This window comes from Prionailurus bengalensis, chromosome C1 (assembly GCF_016509475.1).
Source record: "Prionailurus bengalensis isolate Pbe53 chromosome C1, Fcat_Pben_1.1_paternal_pri, whole genome shotgun sequence".
NCBI classification, from domain to species: Eukaryota; Metazoa; Chordata; class Mammalia; order Carnivora; family Felidae; genus Prionailurus; species Prionailurus bengalensis.
Window position 1 is genome coordinate 111,724,642 of NC_057345.1, and position 18,838 is coordinate 111,743,479.

Below are 18,838 nucleotides of genomic sequence, written 5' to 3' on the forward strand. Positions count from 1 at the left end.
CTGGCTGGACATGCCCCAGCCTGAGAAGGAGCAGCCTTCCCTTCTAGAAAACCAGCTGGATGCTTATGTTGTTCAGTCAGAGTTCACTGCCTTGGGGACCCAGGAGGCTCAGCCTTTTGAACTTGCTTTGAGAGCCCTGTAGCCAGACTGTGGGAACTTTCCCTTGTGGGACCCGTAGTCTCTAAGACCATAAAGGCCACACCGCTGCTGGGAAAGCCTGCAAGGGCACATGGCCCTCGGCCCCTTGCCCCACACCTCACTGCTGCCACTTGGCTGGGACCTCTCTACCACACCTGGCACCTGATGGTCCCCCCCCATCTTTTGCTGTCCCCAGCAGCCACATGGGTTCAGTCTGCACACATGCCTAATGGCAGCACCTGCTCCCTGATGCCCCAGGGCAGGGTCAGAAGCCTGTCGGGACCCCATGCCCTGGGACTTGGCTTTGCTGCCCTCCCTTAGGGCCTCCTCTCTGTGCACCTTGGCCAGGAGTGCCCCCGACACCTTTGGGACCTCCTTGACTTCCCACTGCACCAGCAGGTCCCCTCCCATCCTCAGGGGCGGCCCCTCCCCACGCTGGCCTAGAGCGCCCCCTATATGTCCAGAACTGCCCCCAGCACCAGCAGCACTCCTTCCGGGGAGGCCCCTCCCTGTGCTGGCCTTGAGCACCTGAGGGCTCGGGCACTCAGTTAATGTCTGTGGGGCACCAGCGAGGGCACAGCAGACAGTTTCTGGGGCAGATGCAGGGGCAGGAGGTTCACTGTAGCCCTGAAAACAGCGTCTGTCTACAAGGTGGGGAGGGGCTTTGCTGTGGGCTATAGGCCAGGAGCCTGGGAAGCCAGCACCTTGGGCGGGAGGCTCACCTCACTAGTGTCATTGGGGAAGCAGATCTTGTGGCAGATGCGGGTGATGTTCTGCTCCACAGCCTCTACCTCCACCGGGTGTGGGGGCTGTTTCCGGGGCCCTGTCCTAGAGCAGGACAGTGATTACTGAGCATGGCACCCTGCCACCCCCAGCCCGGCCCAGGCCGGGCCCTGGCCACCAGCCCCCAAGCTAAACTGTGTGCCAGACACACAATAAAGAACTCCACCACTCCAGTGGAGGACAGGGTACTCAGGGGGGCTCAGCACCAGGCCCAGAGGAAGCAGCAGAGGCCAGCCTGGACTCACTTTCCAGGTGACCTGTAGCTCTGAGGAGTTTGGGAAGGCCTGGGACACACATGGGGGAGGGGACCTGGGCTGACCCAGAGCTTCCTGGGTGGAGAGCACCAGTGGCTAGGGCAAGTTGTGTTCTCATTCTCACACAGCATGGGTATCAGGTAGGGGTCAGGGACCCCCACAGGGTCTCTCTGAGGGCACCCACCTCCTCCTCCACAATCATGGCCAACGAACTCTCCCACAGCCACAGGAGGCCAAGCCAGACAGGGTGGGTGGTGTGGATGAGAACCAAGACAGAGCCCAGGAAGTATTGCCCAAACACAGGAGGGCTGGCCATATGGATTGGCAGAGACTGGCCTCGTAGCTGGGCTGGGCTGGGCTTTGGGGTGGCTTGGGGCATTGAGGTCCTGCTCTGGCCTCCAGGCAGTTCCCTCTGTGCCCTGGGAAGGCAGCTATTAGGGTAGAGAGAGCTCATGGCCAAGACTAAGCTTGCCAGAAGCCCCCACTGACCACCGAGGCCTCTCAGGTCGCCCCTGAGCCTTGCTCTCCAGCCTTTGCCCAGGTTGCTGGAGGCCTGGTCCTGCACTCTTAAATGGACATGAGCTACCGGAGAAGACACAGAGTCTGGCTCCACTGACAAGTGTCCACACTGGCCCATGAGCTCTGGAAAGGCTGGACAGGCCCCTCAGCATCGACAGGCAGACTCTCCCGAGGGAGCGAGCACTGGTGGGCTCACCTCAGGATCCTCTGGATGCGGCGGCTGCAGTCAGGGGCCAGCGGCTTCCTCCTCTGAGTGTCTATGAACTTCTGAGCATGGGGCAGCAGTGCCTTGCCAGGAGGGAAGAGGCCGGTACAGAGCCACAGCAGCTGCCAGCCACGCTCCTCGCTGTACCTGGAGGTGGCAGCGCCTGTCAGGCCAGGAAGGGCCCCCCAGAAGGCCCCAGCCCACCAGGTGTCTCAGGGAGAGGGACATGAGGCCCACCTGGGGCCGTGGGCGAGGAAGCCTGCCACCCGGCTGCCTCAGGCCTCAAAGGCTTTCACACACACAAGATGGGGAGGGGGTCTCCCTGCACCCATTTGTTTGGTGGAGGCAACGGAGGTGTAGGGAGCCCATGGTGTGTCCAGGTCGCAAGGAAGAAAGGGTGGGGGCAGGTAGGGCCCACGGCAGGTCCATTTTCCTCCCAGCTTTGACCACCCCCAGGAAGTTAGCAGGAGAGAGGGGTGTCCTGGCCTTCCCACTGTTGCTGTCAGTGCCTGGGCAGGCTGGGTAGTGCCCATGAGCTACTGCCTCCCGCTCTGACCCATGGGCAGCCTCTGGGGACTAGGGCAAAGACTGAGGGGGTCTGGGCACGGAGCCCGGGGGCCTCTGGCCCCAGCCCGTCCCCAGCAGACCTCCTGGTGTTGTGTGTCAGCTGCTTCAGGATCTGGCAGTAGACCTCATCCTGCAGGGCTGACTCCTGGAGGGCCAGCGAGAAGATCTGGTTGGTGAGATCCACGGGCGTCCAGGCCTGGCGAGAAGGGTAGTCCCCCATGTACCGGAGGATGGGTGTGGCTGTCAAGGAGGATGTGCCATCATGGCTGCCTATTACCTCTGACCCTGGCCCTGGTCCCACTCTGACCCTCGACAGGCCCCGCGAGCTGCATGTTGCCTCTGCCCTGTGCTCAGTGGGGCCTGTGCCCTTCCCAGGGTGGCTGTGGGGTTGGCCCAGAGCTGGGGCAGGCTGGCTGGGGAAGGATATCGATGAAGATCTGACAGGCAGGGTCCCGAAGCTCAGTGTTGGCATAGACGCGCTTGAGCAGAGGCTGCCTCAGTGGCTCAGACGAGTGGTCCCACAGGTGGCCCCGGGTCCGGGCCAGGGGGAGCATGGCCCTGCTGACTGTCTCCTTCTCTGGGTCCCTGTCAGGAATAAAGGCTGATGTGAGGGCCCTTCTCAAGCCCTGTCTGCCCAAGCTTCTCCCTCCTCTCCCCACCTGCGTACTGTGTGTGCACTACTGGGGGACAGACTCAGACTCATGCTCCCTGCCCTCCCAGGGTGGCTGTGGGAGGCTCACAGAGTCCCCTCTTTTCCCAGGGAGGCCAGGTGGACACTGCACCTGCTTCCACGGCCTCCCTGTAACCCCCAGGGAGCACAGAGGGGCTGAAGGGGCCTGGTGGAGGCCTGAGTGAGCACCTAAAAAACTCGTAGGAGAATTCCTCCAGGGTGTGTGGCTTCTCCTTGGACTGCTCTTCAGGTAGTGGCTCTGGGGGCCTCCCCTCCTGGGCTGCCAGCTTCCGCTTCTCTGGTGACATGGCCAGCAAGCTCTGTGGAAGCACAGGTCTGTGGGTTCCACTGCCCACGAGGCCCTCCCCACAGGCCTGGTTGCTCCAGTGCCATGGGAGGGGCTGACCACAGGGATGTACAGGCCTGGGCCTACCCCTCCTGTGTCACCTGCTGTGTGACCCACGACATTGACCCGTGACTCAATGTCTCCAGGCCTGTTCCTTTCCCTTGGGAGGGCTTCTCAGACCCACCCTGCTCCCCTTCCCCAGAGCACCTGTCAGGGGCGCCTCTCACCCTGGCCCTGCCTGCCTGGTTCCTTGAGCGCTTCAGGCCACAGCACAAATGTCACTTCCTCAGGGATGCCTTCTTGGACAAGTGAGCCCCTACCCTATTATTCGCTCCTAGGACAGCCAGTGATGCTTCTTGGAGTTACTTTGCATACTTGCCGTCAGCTAACAGTTTGCTAAAAGGCTCCTTGAGGGCGGAGTCGCTCTTGTGTTCAGTGCTGCAGTGCACGGGGCACACAGCTGGCACTCAGTGTGCGAATCCTGGGGCTGGTTTTGGGGGCTGGGGTGGGTAGTACCTGGCAGTAGGGAGACCTGGGCCCCCTTGGGTGGGTCAGGTTTAAGCCAGGCTGGTGGGGGTTGGGGGAATGGGTTTGTTACCAGGATGCACTGTCATGGGAGCATCTATGAAGTGCCAAGCACCATGCCAGCTTCATGGGCACTGCAGAGGGATGACAGGGCTGGCAGAGCAGACCTGAGGCCCAGGTGACCCTCCTGGCTCTCTGCAAGGTGGGGTAAGGGCTAGCAACCAGGTCACCTCCCCATGTGCCCACAGGGTCCCGGGCTGAGGATGGATGGGCGTGTGAGTTACCAGCAGCTGTGCCGAGGGCTTGGTGACCGTTGGGATGGCGTAGAGACAGGCCGTGGGCACCAGCCCCGTCTTGCCCGTCCTGTCGTTCTGACCCAGGGTCCAGTTCTCAGAGGCCAACAGCCCCTGCTTCTTTGTCAGGATCAGCAGGTCCCCTTTCTTGAAGGGCAGGATGGTGGCATCCTCTGCAATCCCAGGTCACACATGGGGGCAGAAAAGCCACCACTTACCAAGGGCTATACAGAGGCCAGAGACCGGGTTGGCATTGTAGGGGTTGTCTCTTTTGGCAGAGCGGTGGGCCCAAAGCCACTGTGAGGCTGAGCAGTTGGCCAGATTCCCAGGCCCGGGCAGGCAGGGGCTAGGGAGCTCAGCTGCGGCCCTAGCTTCGGGGGACAGGCTCTGAGTGTCGTGACGCCCCCTGAGCCTGTGTCCTCCTCTGGGAGGACATAATAATCCCTCCCTCTTGGGCAGTTGTAGGGATAGAATGGGCAAAAGGGATAATGTTTCTGGGCACTTTTTCCTGCTGTAAGACCTGGATGCACAGCCCCTTCCTCTCCATCCGAGGGAGCCTCCGTACTCCCTCCCAACTCCCAGGAGTGCTCTGCTCTTGCTGGAGTGCTGGCTTGCAGGAAAGGTGGGCCAACAACTAGACTGCCAGGGCTCGGTCCCCCACCCCTGAGCTATGACCCTGGACAAGTTGCTTCCCTTGTCCGAGCCTCTGGTTCGGTCTGTAAGTGGGATAACAGCGTGGCTGTGGGGTGTTGAAAGGTCAGACTGGTGGCTGGGCCGTTCTTTGCAGGGTGGAGGATGTGGACCCTTTCCTGAGCTTCCTACAGTGTCCAGTCCTCAACTAGCTTCCCCTCTGGGGGGGTTTGAGACCACCTCCTTAAGCCCCTCATTTTGTACAAGGGAGGGCTTTGCCCAAAGCTGTCCCCGACCGTGCTTTGTAGCCCTCTGTCTCTCTCTCTCTCTGCTCGGGTCCCTCCCGGAGCCCTGCTGTATGGCCGCTGAGACATGGGGATGAGCCAGCCACCTTCCCCCTGACCACAGCATTGGCCCCCTCACCACACCCTGCTCCCGCCTGGCTGGGCACCTGTGGCCTTCCTGTCCTGCAGGGCCATGGCAAACACGGACCTCTCCTTCAAGCCATCCAGGAACAGGGCCACCAGCTCAGCGATGGCCACACTGCTGGGGGACATGAATTCGTACTCCTCTTGGTGCAGTGTGGACAGTAACAGCCTCTGCCCACCCTGGGCCTCCCTGAGGGGACAAAGGGTACAACATGACTGCTGGCCTCTTCCACCCTTCCCACTCCAGCCCCCAGCTGCCTCAGAGGTCCCCCCTGCCTCGTTACAGACGACTTGGCCAGAACCAAGGTCTGAGCCGAGGGACCACTGCGTGCAGTGGGCAAATGACACCCAGAGCTCAGGGTCCTTTAGGCTTCAAAGGCAGCGAGCCTCTGGGCTCAGCTCTGAGTGGGCAGTCAGGTGGTTGGTGCATAGGGCCACCACAGGGACATGGCAAAGAACATTGGAGTTGAAATGGGGCACCAGTCTTGGTGAGCTTGGGCCAGCTACTCAGCCTCCCATGTCTTACTTTATTCATCTGCAGAGTGGGTGATGTCGTGGGGACGGGCACCCCGCACGGTCAGCCTGAGTAAGTGGTGGCCACTGTGTGCCCCGCACACGGGTAACAATAATGATGGTCATGGCACACTGGGGTATGCTTTAACCAAGGGGCCCTGGCGGGGCACAGGCAGGCCTTCCCAAAGGGCTGGGGGTATTCTCAGAAGATGAGAGCCATGCAGAGCCGTGGGGGTGGGGGGGTCCGAGGCCCAGCCTGGCCTGCACGGCCACCCTGCCACACACCCAGCCCCTGGTCTTCACTTCCTCTCTCAGATGGGCCGCACTTTCCGTGTGACCAGTTCTTACCCATGAGAAGGGACAGCCTGTAAGTGAATGCACACCCAAAAGGCTACAAGCTTCTGTGCCCCCTTCCAGGTGGATCTGGGTTTCAAGAGAAGCCTGAGAGAACAATGCCTCACTCGCAGATGCAGTACTTAGCGGGCAGTACTGGCCCAGCAGCAGGACAGGGTGGGGTCCCGAGTCCAGTGGCCACCACGCTGCACATGTCCATCGTCACCCCTGTGCTCTAGCCGGGCACCCAGGGACATGTGCCTCCCTCTCTCCCTGTCTCTCCCGGAGCCCCCAAGGACCAACTAAGGTTGTGAGGAAAGAGATTTGGGGCATCTTCCCTTGGGACACCCACCTGTTGGTGATCAGACTCATGACCTCTGGGAAAGAGAGTTCTAGGAGCATCTTCTCCTTCTTGTCCATGAAGTACATCCCCTTCCAGTTGACAGCCAAGATCAGCTGAGTCTTGGGCAGTCGGGGGCCTGGCCGGGGAGGACAGGGTCGTGAAGCTTAGGCTTGCCCCAGGGGGTGGGGGGGCTCTGCCTGCACCCCCTTCCCCTCCATCAGGCCCCCTTACCAGACAGTGTGGTGAGCTCAAAGAGCCTGGAGAAGAGCAGCGGCCACTGCAGGCGGGCGGCCTCCACCACCTGCTCCTGCACGGCCAGTGGCTTTGCCTGCTTCTGGGTGTACTGCGCCTGCAGGGGCAGACACAATGGGTTACCTCCGTCACTTATCTCTTACGCAACCCCGGATTCCCCTTATTGAATCAGGGGCCCGGTGTCATGGTGCTCATTTGCTGGATTGTTCTGTGAAGCCTCTAAGAAAGGCCAGTGCTGGTGAAGGCTGCTGGGGAGGCGGGCATAGCCCTACTTCACCCACCCTGGCAGAGGACCTTTCAAGGGTGTTTTAAAAAAAAAAAATTTTTTTTAACGTTTATTATTGAGACACAGAGAGACACAGAGCATGAGCAGGGCAGGGGTAGAAAGAGGGGGAGACACAGAATCTGGAGTAGGCTCCAGGCTCTGAGCTGTCAGCATAGAGTCCAACGTGGGGCTTGAACTCACAAACTGCAAGATCATGACCTGAGCCAAAGTCGGTTGCTTAACCCACTGAGCCACCCAGGTGCCCCATTTCACAGGTGGTTTTGAGAAGGGAAAAAGGCTTGCCCCTCTTGGGCATCAGGGCGCCAGAGGGCCATAGGTCAGGCATGGAAGGCTGAGGTGGGCCTGCTCCCGCCAACATGTGCCTGATGGGCCTGTGTCTCACTTCGTGCAGGAGGCCTGTCTTGGCGTGTGTCTCCGTGCCCTTGGGACCTCTCCCTGTCTGTCTTTTCTAGAGCTCTGCTGCCTATCTGGGAGCCACCTCTCAGAGATCGTGTCAACTTGCCCCCAGTCCACGTTCCTCCCTCCCTCTTTCTCAACTTCTTCTCCACCCTTTCCCTCTCCTCTTCTTGTCTCCACTGCTCTGTGTCGGTAGCTGGCTACAGTGTCCAGCTGAACTTTCTTTTTACTATTGGTCGAATAAAATGTTATTTCTCTTGTTGCTAGTTTAAAAAAGTGGTTGGGTACCATTCATACCCTGGATTGTGGAATGTAAATCCAAGCCTCATATCTGAAGGGTGATCTGGCAACATGCCACAGTATCAAGCACCTTAGAATGTTCATACCCTTTGAGATCCCCTGCCGAGGAACTTATCCTGGCGAATAACCATCAAGTATATAAAACTACAAAGTGGTTCATTGTTAAAAATGAAAAGTGGTTGGAGGGGGGAAGCCTGGGTGACTCAGTAGATTAAGCATCCAACTCTTGATTTCCACTCAGGTCATGATCTCATAGTTCATGGGATTGAGCCCTGCGTCAGACCATGCTGACAGCACAGAGTCTGCTTCAGATTCTCTCTCTCTCTCTCTCTCTCTCTCTCTCCCCTCCCCCACTCGCATGTGCATGTGCTCTCTCCCTCTCTCTCAAAATAAATAAACTTAAAAAAAGTGACTTCTGTAAAAAAAAAATAATAATGAAAAATGGGGAATGACCTTAACATTCATCAACAGGAATCAGTAAATTATAATGCATTACTTTAGTACTATGCAGCCATTAAAAATGAACATGAAGGAAAAGAGAAAAAAAGGGAAAAGAGTATGAAGATTAGTATTTTGAGACATGGAAATATGGCCCCTTGCTATGTGGCTAAGTGAAGAAGCAGTTGCCATATAAGCCTATGTTTATTCTTTTAAAGGTGTATTACTTCTCTCTAATCATATTCATTTCTCAGTGGTGTACCCATGAATATAGTCTGGAAGAATCTATCCCACAATGCTAAGAGTGATGATCTCATTGATAAATTATTGGTGATTTCACTTTTCTGTTTGTACATGTCTGTATTTTTTAATGCATTTGGTAACATACATGTTTTAAGTGGTGTAACGAAAAAAGTCAGTATGTTCACTTTGGAAAAAAGTGGTTGGGTAACATTTCCTAATTCTTTATCCTCACCCCAACTCTCCCTTCCTAAACTACAAAGCCACTTCTTACTCATGTTCATTTGGGTTCATGTAAGCCCCTGGTCCTTCCCTCATATGAGCACTAAAAGCCCATGACCTCTCTCCTGCAAACACATTCACTCAAGCTGGGAAACACCAAAAACCACCAAGTGGGCTTTGCTTCCCCAAATTCCTATCACCAAGAACTGTTTCCAAAAGATGCTAAACCTTTAGGTTCTGTGGTCAAATATGTCTGGGAAATGTCAGTAAAACTATCAGGCTTGCTTCTCTAAGGCAGGACTTGTCAGAGCCTTTCATAAATAGCTATGCACCGTGAATCCCTAAAGAGCAGGACAGGGCAAGCTGCACTTCCCAAACCACAAGTGCACAGGACCCTTGTCCATGGGCCCACTTGGGGGACCCGCCCCCCTTTCCTGCAGAGATTATGTGGCTTGGCCATGCTCACCACCCTTCTCTGAACTTGAAGGGCCCCTGCTGCCTGAACCCACCTGGGGCTCATGTCCCTGCTGCTGGGCTGTCAGCCCCTAAGAAGCAGGCATTGTGCTGCCTTCTTCCCTGATCCCTGTCCTGCCCTTTCTTGGTCTATAGTGCCACAGGGATAATTGAGGTGGACGCAGAAATTAACCAAAGGGCAGTTCTGCCCCCCCCCCCCCCCATACATGCATAGCTCTCCTGCAGCGGCAGCGACAGCGACAGCGAGTGGTGTCCTCAGGCCACGCTGCCCAGCCCGGCACCCTGGAAGGAAGGAGGTTTTGATGGGGGGCAGGTTTGGGGAGGGCTGTCCCTGTTGGTGCTGGAGAGAGGGGACAGCAGGAGGACTGTGAATCAGATGGTGTGTCTTTGCTGTCCCCTCGTGGGGTGATGTTCAGGGAGCCGCGGAAACCCGCACCGGTGTGGGTGATCCTGTGTGTTGTGGGGGAGTTGGAGGCGTGAGCCCCCAGGAGGAGCCCCGTCCACATGGAGCAGGCCGAAGGGCGGGGGTAGAAGACGCAGCCCTCCCCGCCGTGCAGGGCCTGCACCCAGGGCACGGGCGCAGCGTGTGCTTGGCAGCTGCGGACGCCCACCTGTGCCAGAGGTGGAGGTTGCAGTGGACAGGAGCGTGGGCGGGAGCTTCCCCGACGCCCCTGAGACGCCATCTGGCCAGTGGGGTGGGTCTGTGATTGGGGAGCGGGACTCCAGAGGATGACTCCGCCCTCGAGAGATGCAGCCAGCTCACTGGGAGTCAAGGTCTCCCGCTGTCCTGCGGGGGCCTCCAACCCTTTACACGCCGCACCCCCCTTGGCTCCGAAGGAGGCCGCACGCCCCGTGTGTGTGCCCAGGCTCCGCCGAGGCTGACCTTGGCGTGGGCGGCGGTGACGAGGCTGGCCCACTTCTCCGGTGGCTTGGTCTTGTACAGCCTGGAGGGGACGCAGCTGGGCAGCAGCTCCTGGATGGCCTCGCTCCGCAGGGAGGCGCCGAGCCGCACGTAGCAGTGCCGGGCCAGCAGCTGCAGCAACTCTTCCTCCTGCACGGGCCGGGAGAAAACGTGGCTGCAAGTGGGGAGGCATGGCCTCCTGCAGGATGCCCCCGCCGTGCCCCAGCTCTCGCTGCAAACATCCGGGTGAGAACCAGGAATGTGAGCGCCCCATCCTGTTACCTGTGTTGGGCGGGACCTATCCCTTCCCCAACACACTGGAACCCCGGTGTGCCAACTGGGCCCCAGTAGGCCGCTGTCCTGCTGGCAGCTGTAACTTCCCAGCAGCCTTGGCCTGAGCCCTGCAGGCCCTCTGCCTGAGAACAAGGGGTGACCCTCCCTCTCCCATGCCACTCTCCCAACCCTCAGGTAGACAGTGAGTGTGGGGGGAGGGAGCCCTGAGGCTTGGGGAGGGGGGATCCTAACATTGGGACCCTAACATGGGGAGCCCTAACATTGCTGTCTGAGTAGGGTAAATGTGGGCAAGGCCTCTACCCTGTCTTAGCCAGTGCTCACTTGTCACCAGTGGCCTCCCTAGGGTGTCTGCAAGGATTCATTTGGGCAGGATCCCGTATAAGGCACCAGCATGGCCCAGCACTGGGCAGGGTCCCCTGTCCCCAGGGCTCTACGGGAACCGGGCAGCCCTGTTCTCTCCGGGAGACCAAACCTTGCAGAGCCACCCAACTGCCAGGATCTCTGGGGCCTTTCTGTCCTGTCCCTGCCTCTTCTTGCCCACTGCTCCATTGCAGGCAGGCCTCCAGGGTTGCTGCAGGCCTCAGAGCAGGGTCCTCCTGACTCAGGCACAGGAAGGTCACACGACTCCCCTCCCTGGGTTCCTGCAACCATACAAAGAGCCCTCGCTCCTCTCTGCACTTTCCAGAGGGCCTGAGCCTCAGAGGTGACATAATATTCCAAGGTCCCTCTGTCAGGATGAGGCAGAGGTGGGCCTCGATCTTGAGCACTAGGGCAGTAAGGCCGCCTTCCTGCTGCCCCACAAATAGCCACCGTGGTGAAGCCAGGCGAGCCTGAGGCCAATGGGAGGCCTCCCCTGCCTGCTGCTGGGGCAAAGGAGCTCAGAGGCCTGAGCAAACCTGTGGTCCAAGGGAGGAGGAAATGGGGGCCGGGCTGGGAGGGGACAGCTGCACACCCCACAGAGGGGCCCGGGGACTTGCACTCCGAGAGCCTGTTCCTGGTGTCTGCCTCCTGCTTCTCCATATCCCCACATACTCTTCCACAGGGTCCTCCCTGCAGGCCACAGCCCAGGCCTGCCCTGGAATATGGTGCTTCTCTAGGTTGTCTGATGGTTCCGTCACGGGGCCCTGGTACCTATGGTGTCCCCTCACCTTCTCAAAGCTGTACTCGCCAGACCAAACCCCGTGCAGGATTTGGCGGTAAATGAGCTGGGTACTGATGGAGTCCTCCTGGGAGTTGTGCCAGGGGGTGAAGAACTCCTTCCGGAAGTAGATGCGCCAGGGTGACTGGCGCTCGTTCTCGCCCCTCTCCCGGGCCAGCTGCTCACACTGGGCCACCGCATCCATCACGTGGTCGCGCCCGCTGCCCAGGGACCAGAACTGAGGCCAGAATTAGGGGTAGTGGGGGTTAGCAACTGCTGTGTGCCAGGCCTCGTGGGGACACCCTCAGGACACGTGGGTGGAAGGGTGTGCTCAGCTGGTCCTCTGAGAGCCTGAGGGGTTTTTCCACATGGGGGCATGGCCTGCCTGTCACTCTGAAACACACCTCCCTACCGGCCCCCTCCCAAAGCAGGCAGGGATTGATGCCCAAGGCTGGCGTGCTAGGGCTGGTTGGTTGGATTGGTTGGTCGGCCTGAGTGTGTCTGAGTCAGAGGCTGTGGACATGGGGGTGAGAGACTCTGGCCGGGAGATGATATGAGGTTCAGGTAGGACTGTGTTGGTGTGACCCTCCAATTCTCGGGCATAGGAGTCTGGCTCTCTGGTACAAGGGGGGCTGGAGTAGGATGTGTGAGTGCCTGGTCTATGTGTGGGCTGCTCAGGTGTGGCAGGGGACCTACAAAATGTGTGTGTGTGTGTGTGTGTGTGTGTGTGTTTGGCATCTGGTAGGGGCAGGAGTGGCCAGGGTGACATGGTGTGAGGGCTTGAGCTGGCCTGGGTGTATGAGGGAGGTGGGGGATGGTCGGGACAGCTGGCAGTACCTTGTTGTACACGGCAACCTGGAGAGAAAAGCCCACGTGGTCACTGAGGCCCTGCCTGTGGGCAATGTGCAGGCAGACTTCCCGAGACGTCGAGGCAGAGTCGACCATGACAATCAGGCTCTCCCCAGTCACCAAGATGACGTGGATTGGGATGTGCTTCTTGGACTTGACCGCCTGGGGACAGATGAAGACTCAGGCCCTCGGTCCTGGAGACCAACTCACCATCCCTCCTGTCCCCAAGCCCCTGTTGGCCCATCCCTGTGGGCTCCTGAGCACCAGGCCTGCTGCAGCCCCAGCCGGCTCAGCACAGAGTTAAAGTTCTGGCCAGCAGATGCTCGCTGCCGAACTGATGGACCTGGCCAGGGCAAGGGCAATGTTGTCTGGTGTGTCCACTAGTTTGTGTGCTTCTCCAAGTCTCCCTCAGTGGTCTATGGAGTGCAGCCTGCAGGCAGAAGGTCCCATTTTAACATGAGAACCCTGAGCTTTGGTGAGGTTAAGTGGCTCAGAATCACAGAAGGTCAGAAAAGCTCTTGGAAATCTCAAAGTCCTGAACTCTGAGACATTTTGGGTCCGTGGAAGCCACTGTTCCTCTCTGTGCACAACAGGGTATGACCACATCCACACAGCTGCTCCAAGTTCATGTGCAACTCCAGGGCCCAGGCACCGAGCAGGTAGATGAGGGAGAAGAGGCGGGCCCTGGACTTGTGTCGCAGGGTGGGGCAGGAGGTGACCCCTGGTATAGGGTACCACAGGGTCCAGGGAGTGAGTGCCTTCCAGGACCCATGGGCCCCCTGAACCCTGCCTGTGTCTCCATGACTCTTCCCGAGGACACTGCAAAAACTCACAGATGACACAAATAGCAATGCCACCAAGGATGCCCACCTTGGAATGATCACTGTCTTCTTAATAAAATGCAAATGCCCTTGGGAGGGGCAATATTTTGCCCAATTAGCATTCACACCATAAGGCTAAAAGTTACTTTCTCCTTGAGCTAGTAGGTCCCTAAAGATGTGGGGAGGGCACTTTTGAAGCCTGGGCCATGCCTGGGGAGGCCGAGCCCAGGCGTGATGCATAGGGACCACAGGCACAGAAGGTACGATGAGAGATGGAGAGGCCCAGAGGACACACTTACTGCTGGCAGGTGCTGGAGGAACCACGGGGGCTGGCACCACCCCCACAGATGGTCTCCCGCCCCTGCTGCCCCCTACCTGTAGCTCCAGCCAGGCGGGGGGCTCTGTGCGCACCCCGTTGGCATAGGTGCGTCTCAGGCGCTCTGCACAGAAGGGCCCGTATCCAGCCGGCCCTTTACCAATGAAGTTCAGCAGATACTGGTGGGTGAGGAAGGGAAGGAGAGGGAGACACTTAGGACAGAGGCCAGTTCCACCTCCTACCCACACAGGTTCCAAAAATCATAACCCCAATTGGAGCTAAGTGAGGTGATGAACGTGTTCACTGCCCTTATTGTGGTAATAATTTTGCAACATATTCCTACATAAAATCACTATATTGTATGCCTTAAATTTAAACAAGGTTATATGTCAATTATACCTCAATAAATCAGGAAAAAAATAAAATAATAATATTCAGTGTTGGCAAAGGTCTGTTTGGGTACTCTCACACACCATGAGAGGGAATGTAAACTGGTACATTTCTGAGGACCGGTTTGTCAATGTTTTAAATAGTGCATGGTATAAAAATGCACATCCTTTTTGACCCAGTAATTCAAACCGATCTTTATATCTATGTTTTAACTGGTGCGTATGGTGATGAGAAATTGGAAGATGGGCCCTAAATGTCCATCAGCATGTTAAATACTCTCTGGGATGGCTCTAGATACATGGCATTAAAGTTGGCATCTGGGAAAAGTTCACACCCTGAGAAGACTCTTACGGAGATAAGCGAAAAATGCAGGAGGGTCGTTACTTAAAACACGTTTGATAAAACGCGTTGGAAATCGTTTTGTCTCACAAAAAGACTGGAGGAGTCTGCTGGTGTCAGGAGCGGCCCAGTGCACACGCCTCCTGCTGTCCCCGACGGGATGCCTGTGTGATCCTGTGTGATCACAAGTATGACGCTGTATGTTACAGTGGCCAGAATCGACGGAAGTTACCTCTGGATGAGGAGAGGACTTTTCTTTTTAGACTTTCTGCATTTCCTGCATATTACTTTTATAATCAGAACCAAAAAGGATATTAAATAGCGAGGTCTGGGGCTTCTGACACCTGGGAGCACCTGTCAACCCCCAGCTCCACGTTTAGTTCTAAGGACTAGAGGGAGAACGCTGCAGCCGGTCCCCAGCTGGCGCCCACTCCCGAAACATCTTCGTCTTTTCAATGCACGTTTCTTCTACCACCTCACTGTCTCCTCAGAAGAGCCGTCCCGGTTCCTGAGCCCAGTGGAGTGGCCTGTAGACCCTGAAGGAGGGCTGGAAGGAACCAGGTCGAAGGTCCTCTTTTACAGATGGGGAAACTGAGGCCTAGAAGGCACTGCTGCCCACGCTGGCCTGCAGGAGCAAGAGAATCGGCCAGGGGCTGGGATTTCTGGATGTGCTTCAGAGCCCAGAGCCAACCTATGCTCCCGCTACAACCTGCTCCCCTCCAGCCCCTGCCCTGCATCCTCCCCACCTTCATGAACCTCTCGGAGGGTGGGAAGCAGCCGAGGCAAAGGCTGAGCAGGATCCAGCCCCGGGCCAGGCTGCTCATTTTGAAGTTCTCCGACAGCTGCTTGCAGATCTGGCAGTAAATCTCATCCCTGAAAGACACACACCACTGGCTCTGGGTGGGGAGAGGAGACACAGCTGCCTGGGCACAAGTCCTTCTGTGCCCCCAGGTGGGGTCTTGTCCCCACAGTGACCTGCAGTCCCCTCACCTCCAACTGCATTTGCTGGGCTCCCCTGCCACACCCCTGGCCCACCCTGGGCCCTGCCATCTCCTGGGACTGTGCTACCTCCAATGTCTTTCCAAGACTCCAGGCACTCCCACTGGCCCACTCCCACTGGACCTCACCTCCTACCTCATACTTCGGGCCTTTGCCCCCTCCCTCACCCAGTCTTGCTCAGAAGACCTTGGTCCTCCACCTGGGGGTGGGGTGTAGGTGCAGGGAGTGCCCAGGGCTCTCTGGTCACAGCCCTGCCCTCAGGGGCCCAGCCTAACCAGATCTGTTCTTTCCTCAACCTCAAAGTCATCTCCAACCTTCTCCCTCACCTTGAGGCCCCCCTCCTCCCCCACTCCCAATGCAGCCAACCTCCCACTAGAGAGGAGCGGGACTTCTAGGGAGAATCCCTCAATTCCTCCCCTGCTGACCAGTTCTCATTACTACAAGCTCATGAGCCTCTCCTCTCTGCCTTCTCTGGGGAAGGGGTGCTCTTGGGTCCTTCCTGCTGACACAAGCCTCTATCATCTTTTTCAAAAAAATGTTTATTTATTTTTGAGAGAGAGAGAGAGAGAGCTCACAGGTGTGCATGCAGGGGAGGGGCAGAGAGAGAGGGAGACAGAGGATCTGAAGCAGGCTCCATACTGTCAGAACAGAGCCCCATGCGGGGCTTGAACTCACAAACCACGAGCTCAGGACCTGAGATGAAGTCTGATGTTTAACAGACAAGTCACCCAGGTGCCCAGTTCTTCTCTTTCTTAAAACTTTTCCCTACTTCTCTTAGAACTGAATTCAAACTCTATGCTTCAGCTGTTACAAACCGCTTGGAGTTCCAGCCCCTCAGGCTGTTTCAGGACTCTGTAATCCTGGCCACCATCTCCCTGGCCACTGTCTCCTTGTCTCTCCCCGCCCCCCCCCCATCTCCGCCTCCTCCTTTCCACTCCACCTGGCCCTGGAGGGCATTATGACCAGTCACTGGACCCCTATCTTAGCACAAGCAGTTATTGTGGGTCTCTGGCTTCTCCCACGCTCCCCAACCAAAGGGTAAGCTCCCAAAGGACGGTGACATATTGCCCTCACCTCTGCATCCCCAGCCCCCATGCCAAAGCTTGGCCCTGAGCAGGTACTTAATAAACATTTATTGCCATTTGCCACAATGTGGATGGAGCTAGAGAGTATTATGCTAAGTCAAATAAGTCAGTCAAAGACAAATACCATATGACTTCCTTCATATGTGGAATTTAAGAAACAAACCAAGTGTACCTGGAGGGGGTAAAAAAAAAAAGAGAGAGAGAGAGAGGCAAACCAGAAAACAGACTCTTAACTACAGAGCACAACCTGAGGGTTGCTGGAGGGGAGGTGGGGGTAGGGGATGGGTAACTAGCATGGGGACTAAGGAGGGCACTTGTGATGAGCACTGGGTGTTGTATGGAAGTGATGAATCACTGAACTCTACACCTGAAATTAATATTACACTGTAACTTCAGTTAACTAACTGGAATTTAAATAAAAACGTAAAAGACAAACATTTATTGAATGCATGGCTGGATGTGGAGTGGGCATTTGCTTTGTCTTGGAATCTGACTAAGACCCCAGAGCCAAGGACAAATAGATGATAATACTCAACATGCTAGAGAGATATATTTTTGTAGAATTTATCAAAGATGGCAGAACTGTCCAGTTACCATGCCATCTGCTGCATAAAAGAAAAATTTGACAGGTGATTCCTGGAAGGCACTTCCTAGGAGTTGAGACATCTCTGGCCCATCTCCACTCCCTCCAAGTGACAGGGAGCTGGGGGGACCCCAGGAGAACTATTAATAGGATTGGGGCTCCCCACCAGAGATGAGATCCTTCTCATTCTCTGAGGTAGGCTGAGCCCCAGAAGCCCATTGGCCTATCCCAGCATACTGGAATGGGCCCAATGACAGAGTTCTTGAGAGTGCTTGACTTGTATGCCTCAGAGACACAAGTTAGGGACCTCCATGAATGAGAGACTAGGATCTGCTTCTTCCTAGAGAATTCTAAGCCACCCATGATGGAGAGAGAACAGTTAGGAGCTAAGAGCTGCGCTTGGTGGGTAGAGCATGGATGGCCTTCCTGTTGACTAAGAGGATGCCGTGGAAGAAGTTGGGAATCAAGCATCTTGATGGGATCCCACACAAGCAGGCAGCCCATCATTTCAGAAGATCCCAGGGCTAATAGGCTGTGGTATGTTCAATTAGGGGCTAGATTTGAGAAGGAGTCTCAATGGATCACAGAGAGCATCAGCCCCAGCTGGAGAACAGCACTGTGTGCAAGTGCTAATAGGGGTATCTGAAGAACCCACAGTGCATCTCATTTGGACACAGCTTATACATGTCTACTATCTTGGAAGGTGTGGTGGCCATTGAGGATTAACCGTGGGAGTACTACCAATGGAACTAAGTTAGAAGAGTTGCCAGGTTGGTGTCACGAAGGCAGCTCAAACTTGGGTAGAAACCGTGCAGCTTTACTGGCTTAAACAACCAGAGGATAGAGTCTGGGGTGTCCACAGTAGTTGAAAGTGAGAAGGGAAATCCCGGAGTGAAGAGAACCAGAGGAGTTCTCAATTTTGCATATAAAATCTTCCCAAATTTCAGCTTGGCTCCTGACCCACACATGTGTGGGGCAGACTCCAGGAATCCCAGCAAAGACTAAAATAACTGAACATGGATTCCATCTGCCACTCACCACAGGGAGACAGAATTCGAATATGGCCAAGTTAATTGCCTGTCAGAACAAAAGCCAACGCTCTTTGAAAGAATGTAACAGGTTCCAGAGTCTCTAAACATATTATCCTCAGTGTCCAGGATACAACCCAAAAGTAATAGAATTATGCGGAAATAACAGTCCAATACTAGATGTGTGAGGAAACAGAAAAACATGACCATTCTTAAGAGGAAAGGCAGTCGGAGCACCTGGGCGGCTCAATTGGTGGAGCGTCTGACTTCAGCTCAGGTCATGATCTCGCAGTTCGTGAGTTCGAGCCCTGCATCAGGCTCTGTGCTGACAGCTCGGAGCCTGGACCCTTCCTCAGATTCTGTGTCTCCCTCTCTCTCTGCCCCCTCTCCCACTCGTACTCTATCTCTGTCTCACTCAAAAATAAAATAAAAACATTAAAAAATTTTTTTAAGTTAAAAAAAAAAGAGGAAAGGCAGTCAACAGAAACTGACCCCAAGATGACCTAGATAATGGATTCAGCAGAAAAGGTTTTAAAACTCCTATCACTGTTTAAGCACATAAAAAACACCATGCTCATAGTGAATGAATGAATAGGAAATCTTGGCAGAGAAACAGAAACCATAAAAAGAACCAAGTGCAAACTCTAGGACTAAAAAATATAACATCTGAAATTAAAAAATTGTTACGTGGGTATAACAGCAGAATTGTGGTAGACAAGGGAAAGATCAGTAAATCTAAAGATAGATCAATAGAAATTATCCAGTCTAAAGAACAGAGAAGGAAAAAAAAAAAAAAAAGAAAGATGAACTGATCCTCAGGGACCTGAGGGACAATATCAAGGAGTCTTACGTATGTTTAATTACAATTCAAAGGAAAAGAAAGAGAGAGAATGAAATAGTAAAAGTATTTGAAAAACAAATGGCAAGAAATCCCCAAATT

General features: G+C 55.7%; 1 protein-coding gene across 1 annotated transcript in view; it reads right to left on the reverse strand.

Moving 5' to 3' along the window:
* MYO7B (myosin VIIB) overlaps positions 1 to 18,838 on the reverse strand; it is a 75,019-nt gene that overhangs the window by 3,804 nt on the left and 52,377 nt on the right. Inside the window, 14 exon segments of the mRNA XM_043573361.1 lie at positions 861 to 966; positions 1,891 to 2,046; positions 2,547 to 2,700; positions 2,894 to 3,051; positions 3,326 to 3,456; positions 4,292 to 4,473; positions 5,382 to 5,548; positions 6,557 to 6,683; positions 6,779 to 6,896; positions 10,039 to 10,206; positions 11,499 to 11,726; positions 12,326 to 12,499; positions 13,534 to 13,653; positions 14,950 to 15,076. Coding sequence (XP_043429296.1) covers positions 861 to 966; positions 1,891 to 2,046; positions 2,547 to 2,700; positions 2,894 to 3,051; positions 3,326 to 3,456; positions 4,292 to 4,473; positions 5,382 to 5,548; positions 6,557 to 6,683; positions 6,779 to 6,896; positions 10,039 to 10,206; positions 11,499 to 11,726; positions 12,326 to 12,499; positions 13,534 to 13,653; positions 14,950 to 15,076 — 2,116 coding nt within the window.